Source organism: Octopus sinensis, linkage group LG13, assembly GCF_006345805.1.
Source record: "Octopus sinensis linkage group LG13, ASM634580v1, whole genome shotgun sequence".
Taxonomy (NCBI): Eukaryota; Metazoa; Mollusca; class Cephalopoda; order Octopoda; family Octopodidae; genus Octopus; species Octopus sinensis.
Window position 1 is genome coordinate 35179779 of NC_043009.1, and position 21843 is coordinate 35201621.

General features: G+C 35.5%; 1 protein-coding gene across 1 annotated transcript in view; it reads right to left on the reverse strand.

Annotated features, from left to right (window-relative positions):
- LOC115218269 (glycine receptor subunit alpha-2-like) overlaps positions 1–21843 on the reverse strand; it is a 602367-nt gene that overhangs the window by 196655 nt on the left and 383869 nt on the right. Inside the window, exon 4 of the mRNA XM_029788018.2 lies at positions 8076–8140. Within this exon, the coding sequence (XP_029643878.2) occupies positions 8076–8140 (65 nt within the window). The remainder of the gene's footprint in view (positions 1–8075; positions 8141–21843) is intronic.

Genomic DNA, 21843 nt, shown 5'->3' on the forward strand with positions numbered 1-21843 from the left:
AATTATTATTTTTTAAATTGATTCTGACAGTCAAGAAAGTTTAAAGGCTGTATTATGTGATAGCACCCCAGTAAACACTGGTCATTTAGGAGGGGTAATAAAAATAATTGAATTATACTTAAATAAACCACTTTAGTGGCTAATATGGCTGCTACATACAAATGAGCTTCTGATTCGAAACGTATTAGAATCCATAGATGGAAAAACAGCAGGACCACGAACATCAAAAAGTTTATTTGACAATAAAATTAATGAAGATGTTATAAAACTTAAAGATAATCAAATTTTCTCCAGTAAAAACTAAAGTGAAGAAATTGCCATTAGAAGTTGTTGAAACTTTAAGCTCAGATCAAAAATATCTGTATGAAATGCGTCTTATTGAGACAGGGTTTCTTTCAAAACAGTTAGTTGCAAGACCATCCGGTAAAATCCATCATGCAAGGTGGTTAACACGTTCAAACAGAATTCTTTGCTTATGTTTTGGAAAAAATCCCCCAAAGAATCTTATGGATTTTGTTAAAATCTTAACGCTAGTTTATGCTCCAAGCTTGTTCTGGATTAAATCTCACCCAAAGTTAGTTACATGAAGGAGCAAGTAATGTTTGGTATATGGTACATCTAATGCAAGATATAAACCAAGATCATAAAGAAGTTATGGAGAAATTGTTAAAAACTATTCCGTATTTTGCTCACCCGGATATTACCTTACTGACTATGCTGAATGATAGAAGACAAATTAGTGAAGTAGCAATTTAGGGAATTATTAAAGCAAGAACATTCCCTCGAAAGCCCCATGAAGAATTAAGAAATTTCAAACTACGAAGCAAATTTAATTTTGAATCACGGGATTATGTTGATTTGATTAACTGGGAAAATAAAGTGATAACATCTCCTCCAGTTTTAAGGAACTTTATAAATGCTGATCTTCTTAAAACTCGTTCAGGACCATTAACAGCAATACCTCTTTCCTGTCATAGCCAAGGAGTCGATCATGCTATCAACTGAGTGACGAGATCTTCTGAGGCTACGAAAATAGGCACAAATTCAAAATAAATGTACAGAAATCAAGACAAAGTTTACCTCGCTTTGGCTGGGAAAGACAATGGTCATTTAATTAAACAGTAAATATTATTACTGCTTATTTTATGGTGTTCACTGTTCATGTATTTCTTTTGAGGTTCGTGCGTAGTTTTTTTTTTATTACATATCATAATAGTCATTAAGAATTTACATTTTTTTAACCTTGAAAATGCTTTTCTTAATATAGACTTTTTTATTAAAAAATTAAGACAAACTATATAAATAAACATTCCATTAACTGTGTTTTTCAGGTGTGGAAGTGGGGTTGCATATAATTTATAAAAAGTTATATAGGTAATATTTAACCAATGTAAAGTTCAAAGCATTAAAACAAGTTTACAACTCCTTAAATTTTCAGTATTAAAAACGCAGAATTAGGGGGGGAGGGCTATGCAAGGGGTAGGGTTGGTCGCATTCTATTTAAAATTTGTTGATTTATTTCTCACACCAAAATGAACACCAAGCAATATGTGGAATCAGAATATAAAATTTCGACCCCACCCCGAATGCACATATATATTTATACACACATGTATGCATATATTTTTACACATTTATAAATACTTTTATTCTTATATGCTTTTACCTGTTTCAGTAATTTGACTGCGGCCAAGGGAGGAAATTATATTAAGAGAGATGGGTATATAGCGTTTGTATATAGCATTTGTACATCGACAGCTAGAAAAAGGAGTAATAAACAAACAGCTGAACTGAAATGGAATGAAATGAGCTTTGTTACTGAAAACTATAGTAACGATGTTGGTGGTGTGTTGATAATGAAAAGTATTTCTTTGTTACTGAACTAAATTCTTTACAGCACTCTTCACTTAACGCATGCGCATAAGTGCAATCCGTTATCGTCGGCTCGCTTAAAAGCTGACATTCGTTTATAAGGGTTACTCTAACCTAAACTATGGGTTCACACGAAAGACGGTTGCGAACTGATCGAGAGAGAGGATGCACAGATATAGGGCACGGATTAGAGAGGAACAACGGGAAGATATAAAAAGAGAAAAGGACAACACAGACGGAGAAGTGAGGAAATAAATGTAGACGTTTATTTAAAGAAAGCTAGACTAAGAATGCTACAAAAATGCAAATCACCCTTTCTTTCATAAATAGGCCCTCTTAATTTTTTTCCATTCCGTGGAATCTGCACGGATCCCACTAGTTCATAATATTACTGTAGAAAAAAACACTCCTTTCCGAATACGTTATGATATCCCGTAGTTTGAGGTTCTGGCAGCCAAAAGTGACCCAGTACGATCTCGCTCCAGCACACTCTTTTGACCTCGTGAATCCACATAATGTTAAGTGGAAGGCAACACCCCACGATCTTCCAGTCATTGACTGTTTTTTTTTTCTCGCTCTCTTACCCCAAGCGGCATTAATACATCCTGGCAGCTGTTTGTGGACATCGTCATGAATATATGTTCTTAACACACCCCACTACTATCCACAGGCTCCTACGTAACTATACAACACTTGTAAGAAAAGGATTAAGAGAAAAAAATCAACCGGCTGAAATGTTGCCAGCTGCAACGCCGGTCGTAATTAATAGATATAACTACTGGAATAAGACAAACATTATCTTGTAAACTGCATGAAGACTATCATCGATGACAATTGACCAATTTTTACCTGCTGATTTCAGAATTTCCAAACAAATTATCTTATCATGTACAGTTTCTTCACAAAATCGATCATTGTATTTTACCATTATGCCCGAATTTGGCTATTGCCATGATTAAATACACTACAGCATTATAAACAATAGGTATAATTTTGAAAAATAAGCATCAAGATTTGTGGCAACTTGAAAATAATATTTCATGTTTCTTGAACAACAGCCAAGCTACAGAGTTTCCTGGTTTCTTGTATGAATGGAACAGTAAAATCAGAAAATTCCACTAGTCTAAAAACGAATCACCAAGAAGGTGTAGGCGTATACCAGGAACATATCTTTCAAGAAAGTTAGGTTGATTTTGCCTCCTCTACATATAGAACCCGGCCTCATGAAACAATTCATAAAAGCTTTGTTACAGGATAGAGAAGGCTTCAGTTACAGGTTAGGACTGCGTGGATGTGTGTTTTCGCCTTTTGTATCGTGCAAATTTGGAAGGGATGTTTCTCATCCGGAGTAGCTAACCTTAACGTTGTAGGGGTTTGAAGTGTTTAAAGTACCTATGGTCTCTGGAGAAATGCTGCTTGATTAAAGACAGAGAATTCACTCCTCGCTATTGCTTCGTTGTAATGGGGCATATGACCCTGTTGGAGATTTCTCTGTCGGCAGAAAATTTAGAGATACTTTGCTGAGTCATGACACTAATTTTCTAGATGCAGCGAGGATGCTAGTTAGAGATTCTGCAGATATACAGCACAGTTTCCTCATTGGGTTTCCTGTATGTGTAGTAATTGCCAGTTATCATATGAATCATAATGACCCAAGATGGACTTTCTAGCACTCATGGTGATTCTGACAATTAGGTTGCTCTTACTAGTGAATTGCCCGCCAACATCTAAAGCCTTCAGGGATGGGTATTTCAATATTGAAGGTAGAAATCGACCTGAGTAAGCGTGCAGGCTGCTTTGCTCTGACTGCTGCAGAACCAGTCGCTCACAGCTGTGCTACAATCCCATTAGATTAGCCCCATCAGCGTCGAATTTATTATAATTGAGCATGAAATAAGGGAGACGCGTGGGGAGGTGGCCCACATAATCCTCTATATTTTCGGGAATGGCTGGCTCTTTCGCTTCTGTGTTTATAACGTTGTATGTAGAAGCGTTGGTTTTCTTGTGTTTTCGTGACTGCATTTGTTAAAAGGCTTGGATTCGTGCAAGTATTATTTCCTTAAATATTCTTTCTCTAGTCTGCCAGGATGCGTACATCAGTAGTCATTTCATTTTTACCATGTATTTGTTTAATGAGTTTAAGAATGGGTTAGAATGATGCTGAAACTTTACTTTATGTGCGATGTCTATTTGGTCTGCTTCAAAGATCTCCCTGTTCTAAGTCTGGAGAAGGCAATTTCGGGATTTAAAAAATAGAGAGACAGAGTCGGAGAGAGGTAGAGAGACGAATAGTGGGACAGATGGATAGAAAAATAGAGTTCGATATGTCAGGAAAAGGGAGAGGATGTGAAGCAAAGACTAAATCAAAGACAAGAAATTCAGAGTAATTCTTGAAACCTGCCCGTGGGTGGACATTTTCTTTTTCGAAAAAAGATCCTCGAGCGCTTGCGCTTAACGACACGTTCTGCTTCTTCGGGGAATCGCATTAAATAAAGTTTTCTAGATGCTATTTAGATAGTTTTCTAAGAGTACGGGTGCAATTGTCTCTCCATTACAAACTGTTTATCAAACGTATGTATAAATTTAACTTCTATATCTATATACATACAATCGCAAGAACGCGAGTGTGTGATTATGTGTGTGTGTGTGAGTATTTGTATGTGTGTGTGTGTGTGCGTATGTGTGTGTATATGTGTGTGTGTGCATGTCTGTGTGTAATCCTCGTTCACAGACGATAACAGCCATATTATCGAGAAATCCAAAACAGATCTCAAGTATACTCTGAATTTCATGTTTCTGCTTTAGTCTTTGCTTCACACACACACCTCTCGCTTTCTCTCTCTCTATCTGTCGAATCGGAATCTATCTATATCACTCTATACCTGCCTGCCTTGCTATCTCTCTCCCTCTCTGCCACACTATCTCTCTCTCTCCCTCTCTGTCTCACTATCTCTCTGTCTCTCTCTCCCCATCTCTCCCTAGTTTCATATTTATGGCAAAGTTATCAAATAAGGAGAACTTTACATCTCTTTCAGATTTATTGATCGTCCAATGCACTGCGGTTAATTCTTTTCTCTTGCCATTTTTGACTGATCATTTTTATATAAACCTATATTCTCTTCACATTCCGTTTTCAGGATTAAGGGGAAAAAGGTTGTATTCAGTTAACAATAAAATATATGTTCTCATTTTCTAAACATTGGTGGTGTTTTTTTTTATAACATTCGCTTCAAGTTATTATTATCATTAGTATTATTATTATTATTATAGTTTATCCCGTATTCCATATTTATGATATCTTCTTTTCCTTTTTGTAGTGCTGCATTATTTATTTGCTTGTTTTCGTTGTACGTTTCATATGTACTATTGCTATCTGAATATATTCCAATTTGCTTAAATGCTATTGGGCTGGGCCACTGAACAATTTAACACACACACACACACACACACACTCACACAAACAATCTCATATATGTATATCTGCATGCATGTATGCATGTGTGAATGTATATACATACATATATACATACAAATAGATATATACACACACACAATCACACACACACACACACACACACACACACACACACACACACACACATACACACACCACACACACACACACACATATATATATATATATATATATATATATATATATATATATATATATATATATATATCTGTCTGTATCTATATCTATATCTATATCTATCTATCTATTCAAAGACATCACAGAAAATGTTACTTAGAGTTTCAGGTTCCCATTGGTCGGAAAGTTTTGGTTGAGGATATATATATATGTATATATATATACCGGTATATAGTATACAAACACGCACACACACACGCACACACACACACGCACACACACACGCACACACACACACGCACACACACACAAAACATAACATAATTTACAATACCATCGCAATTTGTAGTGTAGATAATTTTGAAGAAGTTTATTTTATAAACCTTTCAGCTACGGAGATTTGACTTCCTCATAGTTTTACAACAAAACCTAACATATTGTGCGGTCGGGTCGAAGCGCATTATTGCTATTATTATAAAGGAACATATATAACATTCTATTTGCGATCTATATACATACACTCTCATGCTTTCTAGATACATCCGTACACATATAACATCAGTTGCTACATGCGTTCTATATACATACACACATATATAACATTCGTTACTACATGTGTTCTGTATACATACGCACATATATAAATATATACCAACATTTATATATACCTACACACACACACACACACACACACACACGGACGCGCACACGTTAACAACACACACTTAGACTCTCAGTATATTACTTCAGTTTCTAATGGTGTTACTTCTCTGATCCACAATTAACTGAGATGTTCCTTGACTTACTAAGGCGATCATAGATCAACGGATTGAGATCAAAGATACTTCAAAGCCATTACATCATTCAAGCGATCAGACGTTGAAACCAAAATGCCAGAATATATCGTTGTCATCTTTGCAACCTATTATGTCGGGTGTTGATGATTATCCTTTTGGATGGTACCAAGAAATTACAATATAGAATGGAACTGCCATCTAGCTGCCCGGGAAAGTATTTCTCGTCCCTCTATACTGTCAACCTTCCAGACATCGAACCAAGGATGGGCTCCTACTTGATCACTCGCAGAGATAGCAATGACAGCCAAATTGGTTTTAATTACATTTTATTTTACTCTTTAACTCTTTTAATTGTTTCAGCCATTTGACTGCGGCCATACTGGAGCACTGCCTTTAGTCAAGCAAATGGACCCCAGGACTTATTCTTTGGAAGCCTAATACTTATTCTATCGGTCTCTTTTGCCGAACCGCTAAGTTACGGGAACGTAAACACACCATCATCGGTTGTCAAGCTATGTTGTGTGTGTGTGTGAGTGGGGGTGGACAAACAGAGACACACAAATATAGTATACACACAGATACTTCTTTATATACATATATAAACGACGGGCTTCTTTAGTTTCCGTCTGTCAAATCCACTCACAAGGCTTTGGTCGACCCGAGGCTATAGAAGAAGACATTTGCCCAAGGTACCACGCAGTGGGAATAAACTCAGAACCATGTGATTGGTAAACAAGCTACTTACCACACAGCCACTCCTGCGCCTATGTTAAAAAAGAATTATAGAAGGGCAAATGTTAAACCTAGGAACACAGACATACGCAATGATCCCGACTTATGATAAAATCTTACATACTTCGTTATAAGTTTGCAAGATCAGTGGCAAATCGTGGATACAGAGCAATAACACTAACATTCTAGTTTCTCATCCACCCAACAGTCCATACATACACTTTTATGTATACAAACATTTTTATGTAAACATACATTCATCAATACATACATGCACGCAAAAAATTGTTAATTCGCTCAGCCGTTAAACAAGATGAGCTAAAAATGCTGTTAAGTGTCTATCAGAATTTAAAAAAGAAAAATCTAATAATATCAGATCACTTCAATCATGTTTGAAAAATTAATTAAACGAGACAGTTGTAATTAGATCATCAATGAATTGTGAAATTAATTATTAATATTTTACTTTCAAAAATAATTTGTTATTCTCTTGTTCTGAGAAAATCGATCGAGTAAATGCCATTTTATTGCATGAAACACTAATGAGAGGTGGTCTTTTAGCTGATAAGTTCACGGAGCCCAGATAACTGCGACTGATACCCACCATTTTAACGCATATTTCTCTGATATATGTTTATATTTTGAGCTCACGCATTATTGAAGACTTTAGTGAAATTGTTGACATTCAATGTTAATGCAATAGCTTCGTTTTCCTAATATAAATACTTTAGAGAAATAAACTGATGCAAACATAAGAATTACACTTGAATACATTCGAATCATGTTGTCCTTACCGAGGAGAAGAAATTCAGTTTTAGTCACTCTAATGGACACTGTTAAACAAGTGTGAAACACTTCCCTGTATGGAATCTTGATGCGGTTTCAGTTACATTCGGAACTCATAATTTTCTTCAATTACGCTATTGGAAATATCTTTATAAAGGTTTTGAGTCTATTGCTATTCCATTTTCATTCGTTTTGCTTGTGTGGCTGTAAAATTTAATTAATTTTTGTGTGTGAAAGAGAGACGTTGGTGAGGAATACTGAAGTAAAATTAGGCTTAGATTTTTTAAAAAACTTACTGTTGTCGAAGTTTGGTGAAATACTGCTATCATAAGAATCCAAAATGGTTTGCAGAAAATCCGTTCTGAAAAATGAAAAAGGAAAATGCTTGTGAGTAAGTGGCTGAAAAGAAAAATATTCTAGGAAGTATTGTCATATTTGGGGATGTTCGTCTTTTTTTTGCCAAAGGGCCGCACGCACTATATACTCGTTCTTCACTCCAGCTATATTATTATTCTTAGTTTAGTGTCCTTTGTCTGAAAGTTTTCATCACATCCTGTGACCACTTCAGCGACTCTCCATCCCACATGTCCTCTCCTCTTTTGTTTAGTTCATTCTCTCTTTCTGAGAGAAAGACGAGGAAGAAGTGAAGCCAGCTGTTTGACCTTAATCAGTTGATCATGTCCCTTTGTGGCTGACGATAGGTACATCTCTGATAACGAGCAGAAATAGTGGTGAATCATCATAGCCATGTGTTGGGATAATAATAATGATGTTAATAATAATAATAATAATAATAATAATAATAGTAATAGTAATAATAATAATAATAATAATGATAATGATAATGATAATGATAATAATAATAATAATAATAATAATAATAATAATAATAATAATAATAATAATAATAATAATGCTGATGAGGATGATGATGATGATGATAATAATAATAATAATTGGATTCCAGTTTCGGCACAGGGAAAGGAAAATCGATTTGATGGGGATAGGAAAATTAATTGTATCAACTTCAGTCCTCGACTGGTACTTATTTTATCGACCTTGAAAAGATGAAGGGCAATATCAACCTTGGCGGAATTTAAACTCAGAATATAAAGACGCGCAAAATTTCGTTTCAACTCAGTAAAGATGAGGAAATATCATTAGGGAAGATATCATCCCCATAATTTCGGAGTTCATTGTTTCAATGCAATCGAAAACTCATATACGTCTACTAGCTAATACTATTTACGCAACAACTTAACTATATTAATTTTATATTTCCACAACATAATTATGATATTACTTATCTGAAGTCGTGATCCTACGTCACACATTTAGAATATGGGTGGGGGTGGGGGTTAACTTGTGAGATAATATCGACGTTGATCAGATTTGGTGTGAGAAGTTTGAGGGACAAAACGAAATAACCCAAGAAGCATTTTGTCACTCACCGCTCATTATTAAGTTATCTGTAATGTTAAAATGTGGCTCAATCTTTTAGTTCATCCACAAATTAGCATGACAATTCTATCATCTCTTTCTCCCTGTAGAATTAAAATTAATTTACTTTCCTGTAATAAATCTAATTGTAATTCTACTAAAAGACTTTGTAAGTGTTGTCAGTGTCTATTAAGTTTGGACATGTTGCTTATTTATGCATACCTCAGAATATCTACAAAACTGAATTTCAATTAACGTGTCTAAATCTGCAATCTAAATCTTCTATTCTTATGCTTGTCCTCTATGTGTCCTCCTCCTCCTCCTCTTTCCCTCCCCCCTCTCCCTCTCGCGGGGAATTTTGGAAACGAAAATATCTAAGTCGGTATTAGAATAGATGTATATAATCTTATAAAAGTTTGTATAACTTTCAAATATAATATAATATGTTGTAATATAAATGAAATTGTGTAGATAGAAATTATACAGAAGCCCTTCGGATGTACTCTAGCTGTAGTTCAATGTGACAGTTTTGTCACTCAGTGATTCACACTAATTCTACAATAATATTATATTAAAAAGCACAGGTGTCTGTTAAATATCCTTCTACTTTACAAGACAGTGACATTGCAGTTCCCTTGATCGTCCGACAAGATTTAGCAATTATAATATATATATATATATATATATATATATAAATACTACATCTTTCAAATCGGTTCATATTAATTCAGCATCATATTACATTTTATTGATAATGACACTGACGCTAGAAAACCCTGACAGAATACGAATAATTTATCTTACTCATACTATGTTACCCTGAAATTATATTGTTTGTATCAATTAAAAATTTTAACCCGTGTGAAACCCTTTACATTTCAAGAGGTCAATTTTTATAGTTAACGTGCACAATCAACTCTCGATATATTAAATTAGAGCTGAGCTGGTTTAACGGTTTAACAATACAAATCAAAAACATATGTTTGTGCATTTATCTACTCGATTTCCCACTGGATTTGAAAGGCCCTGTTTTCAGCATCGACTTTTCTCTTGGCCATTCATATAGATAGCTATTACTACTGAATAACGTCACGTGAAAAGGATCGCCCGAAAGAGCGGTAAGGCGGCTGTTGCGCTGCATTATGGAATTAGTAGAGTTTTACGTCCTCAGCGCTTCACCAACACGCGATTAGAGAATCAAAGGAGGTGTTCCCCTGCATGCTTTGTTGTAACTGTGTTATCATACCTCTTTAATGTGGTTTTTGAACAGACAGGATGTAACAGCTACAGTGGTGTTGTTTGTAGTCGCGTATTAAATTATTGCTACTTTTGGCGACATAGCGCAGTCAGTGTTATTTATAATGTGATGACCTGCTTTAGCCACACACTATGTATTTGTAGATGCAACAAGAAGGCATGGGTGTTGCTGAGGGTAGCATGTACTCTATTTACTGATGCCACCATTTGGACCTATTTCGTGCTAATGGTCCCGCGCCCGAATTATTATATGTAGATGTGAATGTAGCTGCGCCGTGGAATTTAGATCTTTGGCGAAGGCGGCGAGCTGGCAGAAACGTTAGCACGCTGGGCGAAATGCGTAGCCGTATTTCGTCTGCCGTTACGTTCTGAGTTCAAATTCCGCCGAGGTCGACTTTGCCTTTCATCCTTTCGGGGTCGATTAAATAAGTACCAGCTACGCACTGGGGTCGATGAGATCGACTTAATCCGTTTGTCTGTCCTTGTTTGTCCTCTCTGTGTTCAGTCCTTTGTGGGTAGTAAAGAAATAGGTATTTAGATCTTTGGCGATCAAGTTAACTTTTTTGGGTTTTTTTTTTTTTTGAATTCTGAAAAATATTTTGCGACTTTGTGTTCTACGCACGGAAATTCATACGACTATGAAAATATTTTTTTTTTTTTGATTTTTCGAATTTAAATAAAAAAATTAAATCATAGTTTAAAATACAAACAGTCCAAAGTGTGGCTTAAATCTCAGCAATAAGACAAGTTAATGTGCCTATGGGGAGAAAAATATTGAAAAACATCAATACGTGTAAGTGACAAACAAATGAGGAGAGTATAATGTGATCATGAGATGAGCTAAAAATAACAGCTAAACAACTCTTAAAAAACATATCCAACCAATTTTTTGTTTTGTTTTTCATAATAGTATGAATGTCTGTGTGTACATTACAAATTCGCAAAAGATTCCCGAAAATTCCCAAAAATAGGAATGTTATGAGGGGGTATGTGGGGTGCTTAAAACAGAATTCTATATGGCTCTCTTCCTGATACATTTATGCACAATGCAGTTAAAGAGAAGTTAATGAAATAGACAATACTCATTTTGCCCCAGTTTAGACAATTTTTCTAAAATTGAAAATTATAAAATTTAACATTAATGTGGGAAAACATTGAAGTGAAGTCCAACAGAGAAAGGAATATTGATAGTTAAACACAAACAATTTTCTAGATATTTCATTAGTAATGTCAATTACAACAGGGTCAAATTTCAGGAAATATTTCTTGCATAAAAAAGTACTTGTTATTGTCTACGTCCCAAACTCCCAACTGCAACAACTATGGTGACCAATGATTACTCCCAAAGACGATGCAACATTACAAAATGGTGACGCAATACTTGCAATGTAATGGTTTTAAACAGATAAAGGAAATAATGAGAAATTGGTAATTACTTATTTTTCCCCAGTTACCAATTTTGCTCTGCTCCTCTATAGTAATTTCAAATATTTGACAACATGACGAAAATATTGAATGAATGAAAAAAAGATTTGATTTAATAGAAAAGATGAGCATAAAAACAATAATTCTAAAGCCGAAAAAATTGTTTGAATTCTTCAGAGATGTAATTTTACAATTAAAATTAAATCCCGCTCTGCTTCATCCAGGCTGCGGTAGCACATTGATGGGTTTATTTGAACAAATTGATCACAGTAGTTCTTTTAAGCCTAGAACTTGTTCTAATAGTTTCTTTTGTCGAATCGCTGAGTTATGTTGACATAAGCACACAAACACCGATTGTCAAGCGGTGATGGTGATGGTGAGGCAAATATAACACAAACCCAGAGTCACATACATGCAAATACATGCATAAGCACATATATACATACATACACACACGTATATAGAACCGGCTTCTTTTAGTTTCTCTGTACCAAATCTACTCACAAAGCTTTGAACATCCCGGGCCTATAGTAGGGTGCTGTACAGTGGGACTGAACTCCACACCACATCGTTGGAAAGCAAGGTTCTCTCCCTGCAGCTACGCTTGTTTACATTTGCATTTGTGCGTGTGTATTTTAATGTGTACATACTTTTCAGGCTCATCTACATATTTGTAAATATAAGAAATGTTTGCTTACATATAACTAATTAACCATGTGATATTGGTTTCAGTTTTTAGCATAAGCCCAGCTATTTGGTGGTGGGTGGTGGTGTAAGTCGATTACATCGACACCAGTGTTCAACTATGTGTGTGTGTACGTGCGCATTCGTCCGTGTATGTGTGTGGGTGTGGGCGTATGTGTATTGCACATTGGTTTAAAATCCAAGCTGCATCCACTTGAAGCGCAACTGTTTATTCCAGTATTCTAAATCTGTTGATGTTGTATTCTTGTGGGATATGCCTGAGACTTGGAAATTCTAGGAAATATTTGTAGCAGAGTATTGAATAAAGAAAAAAAGATTTGATTGAATGGAAAAGGTGATCATAAATACAATAATTCTAAAGCCGAAAAATGGTTTGAGCTCTTCAGAGATGTAATATTATAATTAAAATTAAATTTCGCTCTGCCTCAACCAGGCTACAGCAATATATTGATGGCTTTATTTGAACAAATTGATCACAGTACTTCTTCTTTTAAGCCTAGAACTGGTTCTATTAGTTTCTTTTGTCGAATATCAAAATTGGGCATGGGAAAAATGTTTAGTATTATTATTCACTATCACACAATTTTCATTTGCTAATTGGAGCTACAAGACTGATCATGTAAGAGCAACATATAAGATATCCCGTATTAAAAGTTCAGACAGATAATCAAACAATATTATTACAAATTTGTACTCCTATTAACAAATGAATCATGTGCAATAGTGAATAAATAATACCAAATATTTTTCCAGATATATATACATCAACAATTCGGCTTGTCGTCATGTTTTCCTTGAAGCAATTATAACAAAAGAGTCTTTCATCCATCCCCATATGTAATCTATTATGGTAGGGTGAAGACTTCTAAATCATTTTTCAACAACTCCATTGGAGTTGTGTTTGAAGATATACAAAAATTCATTGATGGATGCTTTATCATGTGTTGCGCTTAGATGCATGTCAAAAGTTACGAACATGACCTCTGATACAATCATTGCTACAAAATGTTGAGGAATTTAAAATATGATTTATTTAATATATGTATGCGTACTTATGTGAGTGTATGTGCGTGCGTGTGTGTGTGTGTGTTTCTGTGTGCATGTGTGATACATATAATAAAATCAATACGTATAATACGTACTTTGAGGTTCAAAGACCTTTTTAAACCAAATCTATGCATCAATTCTGTTTCAATGATTCGATTCCAATAACATTTTGAAGAGAACATGAATAATTCAATTCCACAAAATATCCTACTAAAGGCGTAATGCAAGAGATGAAAAAGTACAGGATTAGTTTATGATAGAAGGAAAAATTATATCAAAGAAAATATGTACATGTCACATGTTTTATGTGATTTTGTGAATATAATCCAAAATTGAAAAAGAAATATATAAGCATTTCTCGTAATCGAAAGGAAAGTGTTTTTCTTTTCAAGTTTTTTTTAAACAATATTTTCCTTCATAGTATTTACGTTATTCTTTCTAAAATATTTCTTGCTTATAATTTCTTTCGTAAATTTGATTTTATATTTTAAATTTTTGACAAAAAAATTCACTTTTCATCCATTATTCTCTCTTTCAATTTTCTCTAATGATATGTTACACTAATAGATAAAAAATTCGAAATATTACAAGTCGCCACCATTCAGACTTTCGCCCCATCCTGTCACCGAAATAAATTGTTAATTTTTAGCTGAATTAGATTACACCCGCTCCACATTCTGTATATATATATATACATATGTTCCTAGACATCAATGTTACTAGCTCCTATTTCCTAGCGATAAAGGTTGAGTAGCTATATATATATATATTATATATATATATATATATATATCAGAAGAAGAAAGTAGAAATGAATTTTCTATACAGAAGAAAAGTTAGCGCTCGTTAGAGCTAAAGTATGAAGCCCTTTGATATTTCATAAAAATTTAAAAAACTTTTTTTAAACTTACCATATAATCTCTTATGAAGGAAATGTATATACACGAGATGGGTACAACTAGTTCACCCATTCTCAAATACCTTTCCTGAAACGGCCGTAGTATACATACGACTTCGATTTATAGAATTTTATGTATATTTGTGTGTATAAGTGTCTATGTGATAGTGTGGGCTTGTATGTATGTATAAGTAAGGTTATATTTGCACATATTATTACAAATGTGTAGCTCCTATTAACAAATGAATCATATGCAATAGTGAAAAAATAATACCAAATATTTTTTACAGATGTATATCAACAGATAAGCCATGTCTTCAAAAAGTGAATGTTTAAGTATTCATTTCTTTAGATACTCATTCATGTTTTAATATTTATAATTTTGTAAGGCGGCGAGCTGGCAGAAATGTTAGCACGCAGGACGAAACGCTTCGTCGTATTTCGTCTGTCTTTACGTTCTGAGTTCAAATTCCGCCGAGGTCGACTTTGCCTTTCATTCTTTCGGATTGATGAATTAAGTACCAGTTGCATACTGAGGTCGATCTAATCGACATATCCCCTCCCCACAAATTTCGGGCAGATTAAGTACCAGTTGCGTACCGGGGCCGATCTAATCGACTGGCCCCTTCCACCGCTTAGAGTAGAAAAGAATATTTATAACATTGTAATGCATTGACTCTCTCTTTTACTCTTTTAATTGTTTCAGTCATTTTGACTGCAGCCATGCTGGAGCACTGCTTTTAGTCGATCAAATCGACCCCGGGACATATTCTTTGTAAGCCCAGTACTTATTCTATCGGTCTCTTTTGCCGAACCGCTAGGTGACGGGGACATGAACACACCAGCATCGGTTGTCAAGCAATGCTAGGGGGACAAACACAGCAGACACACAAGCACACACACATATATACATATATACGACAGGCTTCTTTCAGTTTCCGTCTACCAAATCCACTCACAAGGCATTGGTCGGCCCGGGGCTATAGCAGAAGACACTTGCCCAAGATGCCACGCAGTGGGACTGAACCCGGGACCATGTGGTTGGTTAGCAAGCTACTTACCACACAGCCACTCCTTCGCCTATACTGTGTACATTTGACATCCTACATTTTTATGTTTTAGTACTGATTGAAGCGATCTCATGCAAATATTTATTTTATATAATTTATATTTTATGATTATATTTATTGTAGCGTGGAAGGTGTTTCTAAGCTATTTAAAAATACAAAAACCGTTACATTCAATTCCACATTTAAATTTAATTTGCCAAAATATTTTCGTCGCTTTGACACCGCGACATGATCACTACCAAAATTCCGTGCTGCATCTCAGAAAGTAACAGTTAGTTCATGATGTATATGTACATATGTGCGTGTGTACGTATGTAGGTATGTATGTATGCATGTATGCATGTATGTACGTGAGTATTTAGGTAAGTGTGTTGTCGTGTCTGTGTGTGTACATGTGTATGCATATGTGAACGTGTGTTTATATACTGATATGTGTCTCTTAAAGTTGTATACTTGACTGTTACTTTGTTGAAGGTTGTACACACACACATATATATATATATATATGTGTGTGTGTGTGTGTGTGTGTGTGTGTGTATTTGCGTTTGATGGCTGAAGCAACAAATTACTTGCGCTTCAGAAATTTATGTTGTGTTTCTCTCTGACTCTGTTCTTTTTCTTTAACACTGAACTAAAACCGGGTCTAGAGCTCCTTGTTTAACCGCTCTACGAGCGATGCGAGATGTGCTTCTGTAGTTAATGCGAGTCCCGGAAGTCTTTCGATTGCTAATTACTTGTTTATGGGCCTAGGTCCTGTAGACAATTGCAGTGTCAGTCAAACTGATTGGTTTTTCAGACCAAGGTCCATAAAAGCGCAATTTGTTCTACGAAACCGGAAGGGATCCAAAGACAAAGTATGCTTTGTATTTCATTCCCTACTAAAATCATGCTTTCCAATAACAGAGGCATTTTCGCTCTTTGCAGATTACAAGATTTCCCTCTTAACGTGACGAGCGCTATGTCCTGCCAAAAGTAAACACGTGATTTTGTCCAGGAAGACTTTTCGAGTATTCGCAGCTAACCCGCATATCTACAGGCCATTATCCTCTCCACAAACTGGGGACCCGTGAGGTGGGGGTTTTCATCATCACATCATTAATACATCAGGCAAAGACAAAACTTCAGAATATGATGTGTTTGCTGAAATTCCAAGAAAAACCGATGGGGAGCCTACAATACATAAATAGTAGCAACAAATTCCATCAACAAATTAGCGTAAAAAGTGTATATGACATTAAATATTTTGAAGAGTATTTGGTGTCAGACAGGAAAAAAGACTAGAAGATATATATTTGATTAAAAATATAAGCTATAAATGACAGCGGTATTATTTATTTACGAGTCTAGGCAAGGAAATCAATTATGGTGGTAGATATCATTAAGAAGTAATTAAGTATAATAAGATTAGAAAAGAAGTTGAAATAGTGTGTCACGTCTATACATATCAAAATACAATTGCACGTGTGTGTATTATACATAATGTATGGTTGTAGGTATGTATGCATGTATTTATATGTGTGTGAGAGTTTGCGCGTGTGTGTATAGGTATATGTATGTGTATATATATATTTATATATTTGCATATTTATGAATGGTTTACGCATGGATGTATGTTAATATGCATGTATATGTAAGTATATATATATATATATATATATATATATAATATATATATATATATATATATATATATATGCATATATGTGTATGTGTGTGCGTGTGTGCATTTGTGCATATATATGTATGTATTTACGTATGTATGCGAGTATCATATACTACAAGTGTGATAATGGTTTGCTTCTTCAGCAACCACACTTTGTATAGTTAAACTATAAGCGTAATATAATGTTTCGTTTCGACCAACGATAATCGGATAATTTGAAATGTAAACGTCTCATGTGACAATATTGTGGGTGAATATTTGCTTGAAGTTCCTATCATCTTTGCACTAGCTACTGCAAGAAACAAATTAGCTGTGTATGCGTTCTAGTGAAAGTCTGTTTTGCTTAGAAAAAATTGTCACGAATTCTTGTATAAAGATTTATACAAAGATTTGTTTTTCTGCATGGCAAACGAGTCTACTCTTCGTCGAGCTAGCATTCTGACGTGTGGCAATCTACGTAAATGTAAGGAGTTAGAATTTTGTCTGATTGAGGCGTAAGTTCTCTAAGGCTTAAACAAGACAATTCTTCTGAGGAGTCAATGTTTTAGTTTGAAAATTAAAATTAAAACAGAATTTTGTTCTCGTTCAGATAACACTTTACATTTAGGGATAGAATCCCCTTTATATCACTCCGCGTTTTTAGTTTAAAAGAGCTAAGGTTTTACCGTAAAGTCAGTTGATTGGAATCTCATGAACTTGTTCAACATTTTCATAAAATAAAGACTTTTGATTAATCGTGTTCCTATTTCATTTTACCTCTAATTCTTCTGTAACTAAAAAAGATATTCCTTAAATTTAAGTCACAAATGAATAACAAATACTTTTGCACTTAAATATTTTCCTAATATTCTATAAAAATATTCTTATCTACTCTAGGCACAAGGCCCGATATTTTAGGGAGGGGAGCAGTCGATTAGACTGGTACTTAATTTATCGACCCCGAAAGGATGAAAGGAAAAGTCGACCTCGGTGGTATTTGGATTCAGAACAAAATACTGCGAAGTGTTTCGCCCTGCGTGCTAACGTTTCATATTTCTTTATTGCCCACATATGGCTAAACAAAGAAGGGAGAAGCACGGACAGACAAAGGAATTAAGTCGAATACAACGACCCCACTGCATGACTGGTACTTAATTTATCAACCCCGAAAGGATGAAAGGCAAAGTCGACCTCGGTGGAATTTGAACTCAGAACGTAACGGCAGACGAAATATCTATTTCTTTACTACCCACAGGGGGTAAACACAGATAGGGCAAACAAGGACAGACAAACGGATTAAGTCAATTACATCGACTCCAGTGCGTAATTGGTACTTATTTAATCGACCCCGAAATGATGATAGGCAAAGTCGACCTCGGCGGAATTTGAACTCAGAGGATAACGGCAGACGAAATACCGCTAAGAATTTCGCCCGGCGTGCTAAAGTTTTTGCCAGCTCGCCTTTTTATTCTATAATAAGTATTCCTTTCTAATGTAGGCACAAGGCCTGAAATTTTTTGAGAAGGGGCCAGTCGATTAGATCGACCCCAGTTGGCAACTGGTATTTAATTTATCGATCTCGAAAGGATGAAAGACACAGTCGACCTCGGTGGAATATGAACTCAGAACGTAAAGACAGACGAAATACTGCTAAGCATTTCGCCCGGCGCGATAACGCTTCTGCCAGCTCGCCGCCTGTTCTATAAAAAATATCAAAACAACGTAATCAAGAATCCTCGCAAATGTAATACTTACTTTTATGAAGAATGGTTGTTGTATGTCTTGATTTTGTGGTGGGAATCATATACCAGAAACATTTATAGAAACACGCGGTTTAGTCATAAGGATAGAAAAACATTCTTGACTTTCTGAAAAGTACTTAGAAGTTATTGCCTTGTGTATTAGTAATATTTAAATTTAAATGTTCAGACATTAACTACTTTGGACAATCGTGTCTCTGTGACCACGATAAAAGAAGCGGAAATTGCACTTATTAAATGATATTTATATGATCAACACTGAAATTATGAAATTAAAACGCACCACCTGCAGTAATGCTATTCATAATGAACTGATAACTAAATACACTTAGGTATTTTGTTAGCTTCACTACCGACGCATAATTGATCAAACTCATAATTAAAATAAATTTGGCACAAAGCTACAAATTTGGGTTAAGAATATAATCGATTAAATCGACCCAAGTAATTGATTTGTGATTCTCTGGGAGGATGTATAGAAACAAACTCGCAGCTGGCTGGATTTGAACTCAAGATATAACAGAATGCACCGAAATACATCACTGTATTTGTACCAGTTCTGTCAGTCAACAACCTCTTCCATTTAAACTTGATTCAAAACATTAACCGCAATAAATAGTCGCAACAGCAACAACAACAACAACAACAACAACAACAAACTACCGGAAGATTTAAAATTAGAAGAGTAAGATGAGGAGTGTAATAAACTAATTAGCCAGAATCATTTTATTAAAATATGTCATGATATTCTATACGAAGCGAAACACTATTACTTGTATTCGCTGATAATGCATTTTACTTTTTTCAAAATGGTTAACATTTGCTGGTTAAAATTTGAAACAATGGGATTAATTAAATAGCTGCCAACGCCATATTACAGTTTTACTTCTTTGCTTTCAATTTATTGCTTTTTTATTAAAGATATTGACAATAATATTGGTAATATAATAAATGATTGCGAAAGGTCAATTTGAAGGGGAGGACAATATGGCGTCAGGGTTTTTATTTATTTATTTATTTATTCATTCCTTCATTCCATCGAATAAACCGTTTAAAGCAGAAGTTAAGCAAAGACTGCTTCATACTCTAGTTTTCATTCTTTAGATATACACAGACGTTTATAAATAGAAGCACAGTCTCACACATATGCATATAAATGTGCCCCACCATTTTGGGGGAAAGGGCCACTCACTTAGCTCGACTACAGTACGTAACTAGTTCTTAATTTATCGAACTCGAAAGGATGAAAGGTAAAGTCGACCTCAGTGGAATATGAACTCAGAACGTAAAGACAGACGAAATACTGCTAAGCATTTAGCCCAGCGTGCTAACGTTTCTGCCAGCTCGCCGCCTATTCTATAAAAATATTATCAAAACAATGTAATCAAGAATCCTCGCGAATGTAATACTTACTTTTATGAAGAATGGTTGTTAAAATGGATCTTATTTACAGCAGGGAAAAAATAAGTACTACTTACGTACAGGGGTCAATGTAATCGACTAGCCACCTTCCCCAAAATTTCATGCCTTGTGCTTCCAGTAGAAAGGAATATTATTGTTATTATTACAAAGGTGGCTAGCTGGCAGATTCGATAGAACGCCAGGAAAAAATGCTTAGCAGCATTTTTTTAGTCTTTATATTCTGACTTCGTCTTTACCTCTATACATTTCGGAGTATATGAAATAAGCACCAGTTACGCACTGGAGTCAATGTAATCACAATTTCAGGCTTTGTTCCTATAGGAGAAAGAACTACTACTACTACTACTACTACTACTACTACTACTACTACTACTATTATTATTATTATTATTGTTATTATTATTCAGTAGTTTTATTTTTATAGTGTGCTTTCACTTCACTACCGAGCGCAGCTCTGTGTGCCTTGGGTATGTGCTGTGATTTGTTGTGATGCTCTGATGGTTATTGTATGGAAAGTGTTCTGCGTAGGATGAAAAAAGATTCTATATAGGGGCAGGAAAATTGTTTAATCGTTAGGGTTACTATAGGTGTTAGTCCGGTCATAACAGCGGTATTTGTGGGTCTCATAGATCTGGAGGCCAAGCCCTCAGATAAACACCAATACGCAGGCTGTTGTTATCAATCTGAGCGTGGGTCGAGGGCGAAGTCACAACACGACGGAATAGCAATTATTTTGTCTTGGTTTTCACTACTTATACTAAACACATGACATATTTGCCTTACGATATGGAACACTCTTTTTTAAAAATGGCCCTCACCCGGCTACGACGGCGATGTTCCTGTGCATCTGGTCAACGGAACAGTCTGCTCGTAAAATTAACGCGCAAGTGACTGGGTACTCCACAGACATGCATACCTTTAACGAAGTTCTCAGGGAGATTTAGCCTCACACAGACAAGGCTAGCCCATTTGCTAGCCTTGTCTGCATGCCGTGGCAGATGATGCGTAGACATGTGCTGAGGCTGCGACATCTCCAGCGATAATTAACGGTGAGCAAGTGTCGTCGCCGTTTGTTGAATGCGGTTTGCTGCAGCTCGTTTCCTTGACGGAGCTACAGTCCTGGATCAAGCGTATACCGAAGCAAGGCGCTTAGCACGTAGAGTGTCTCTCATTGCGCACAGCCCTTGGTCAGTCGGGCAGTGCTGTCGGTAGAAGTTCCATCTTGGAGTTCTATAAAGGATTAGTGGAGAACAAGAGTGATGACGTACTTGGAGAGGTCCTGGGCGTCGAGGAGTATCAATTGGCTGGTCTCATCCGGAAGATTTTCGGACTGGGAACTATGGATAATTTCCAGAAATACCTGGTCTGGTAGTGCTAGCGGGGGTGGGGGTTCCGGTT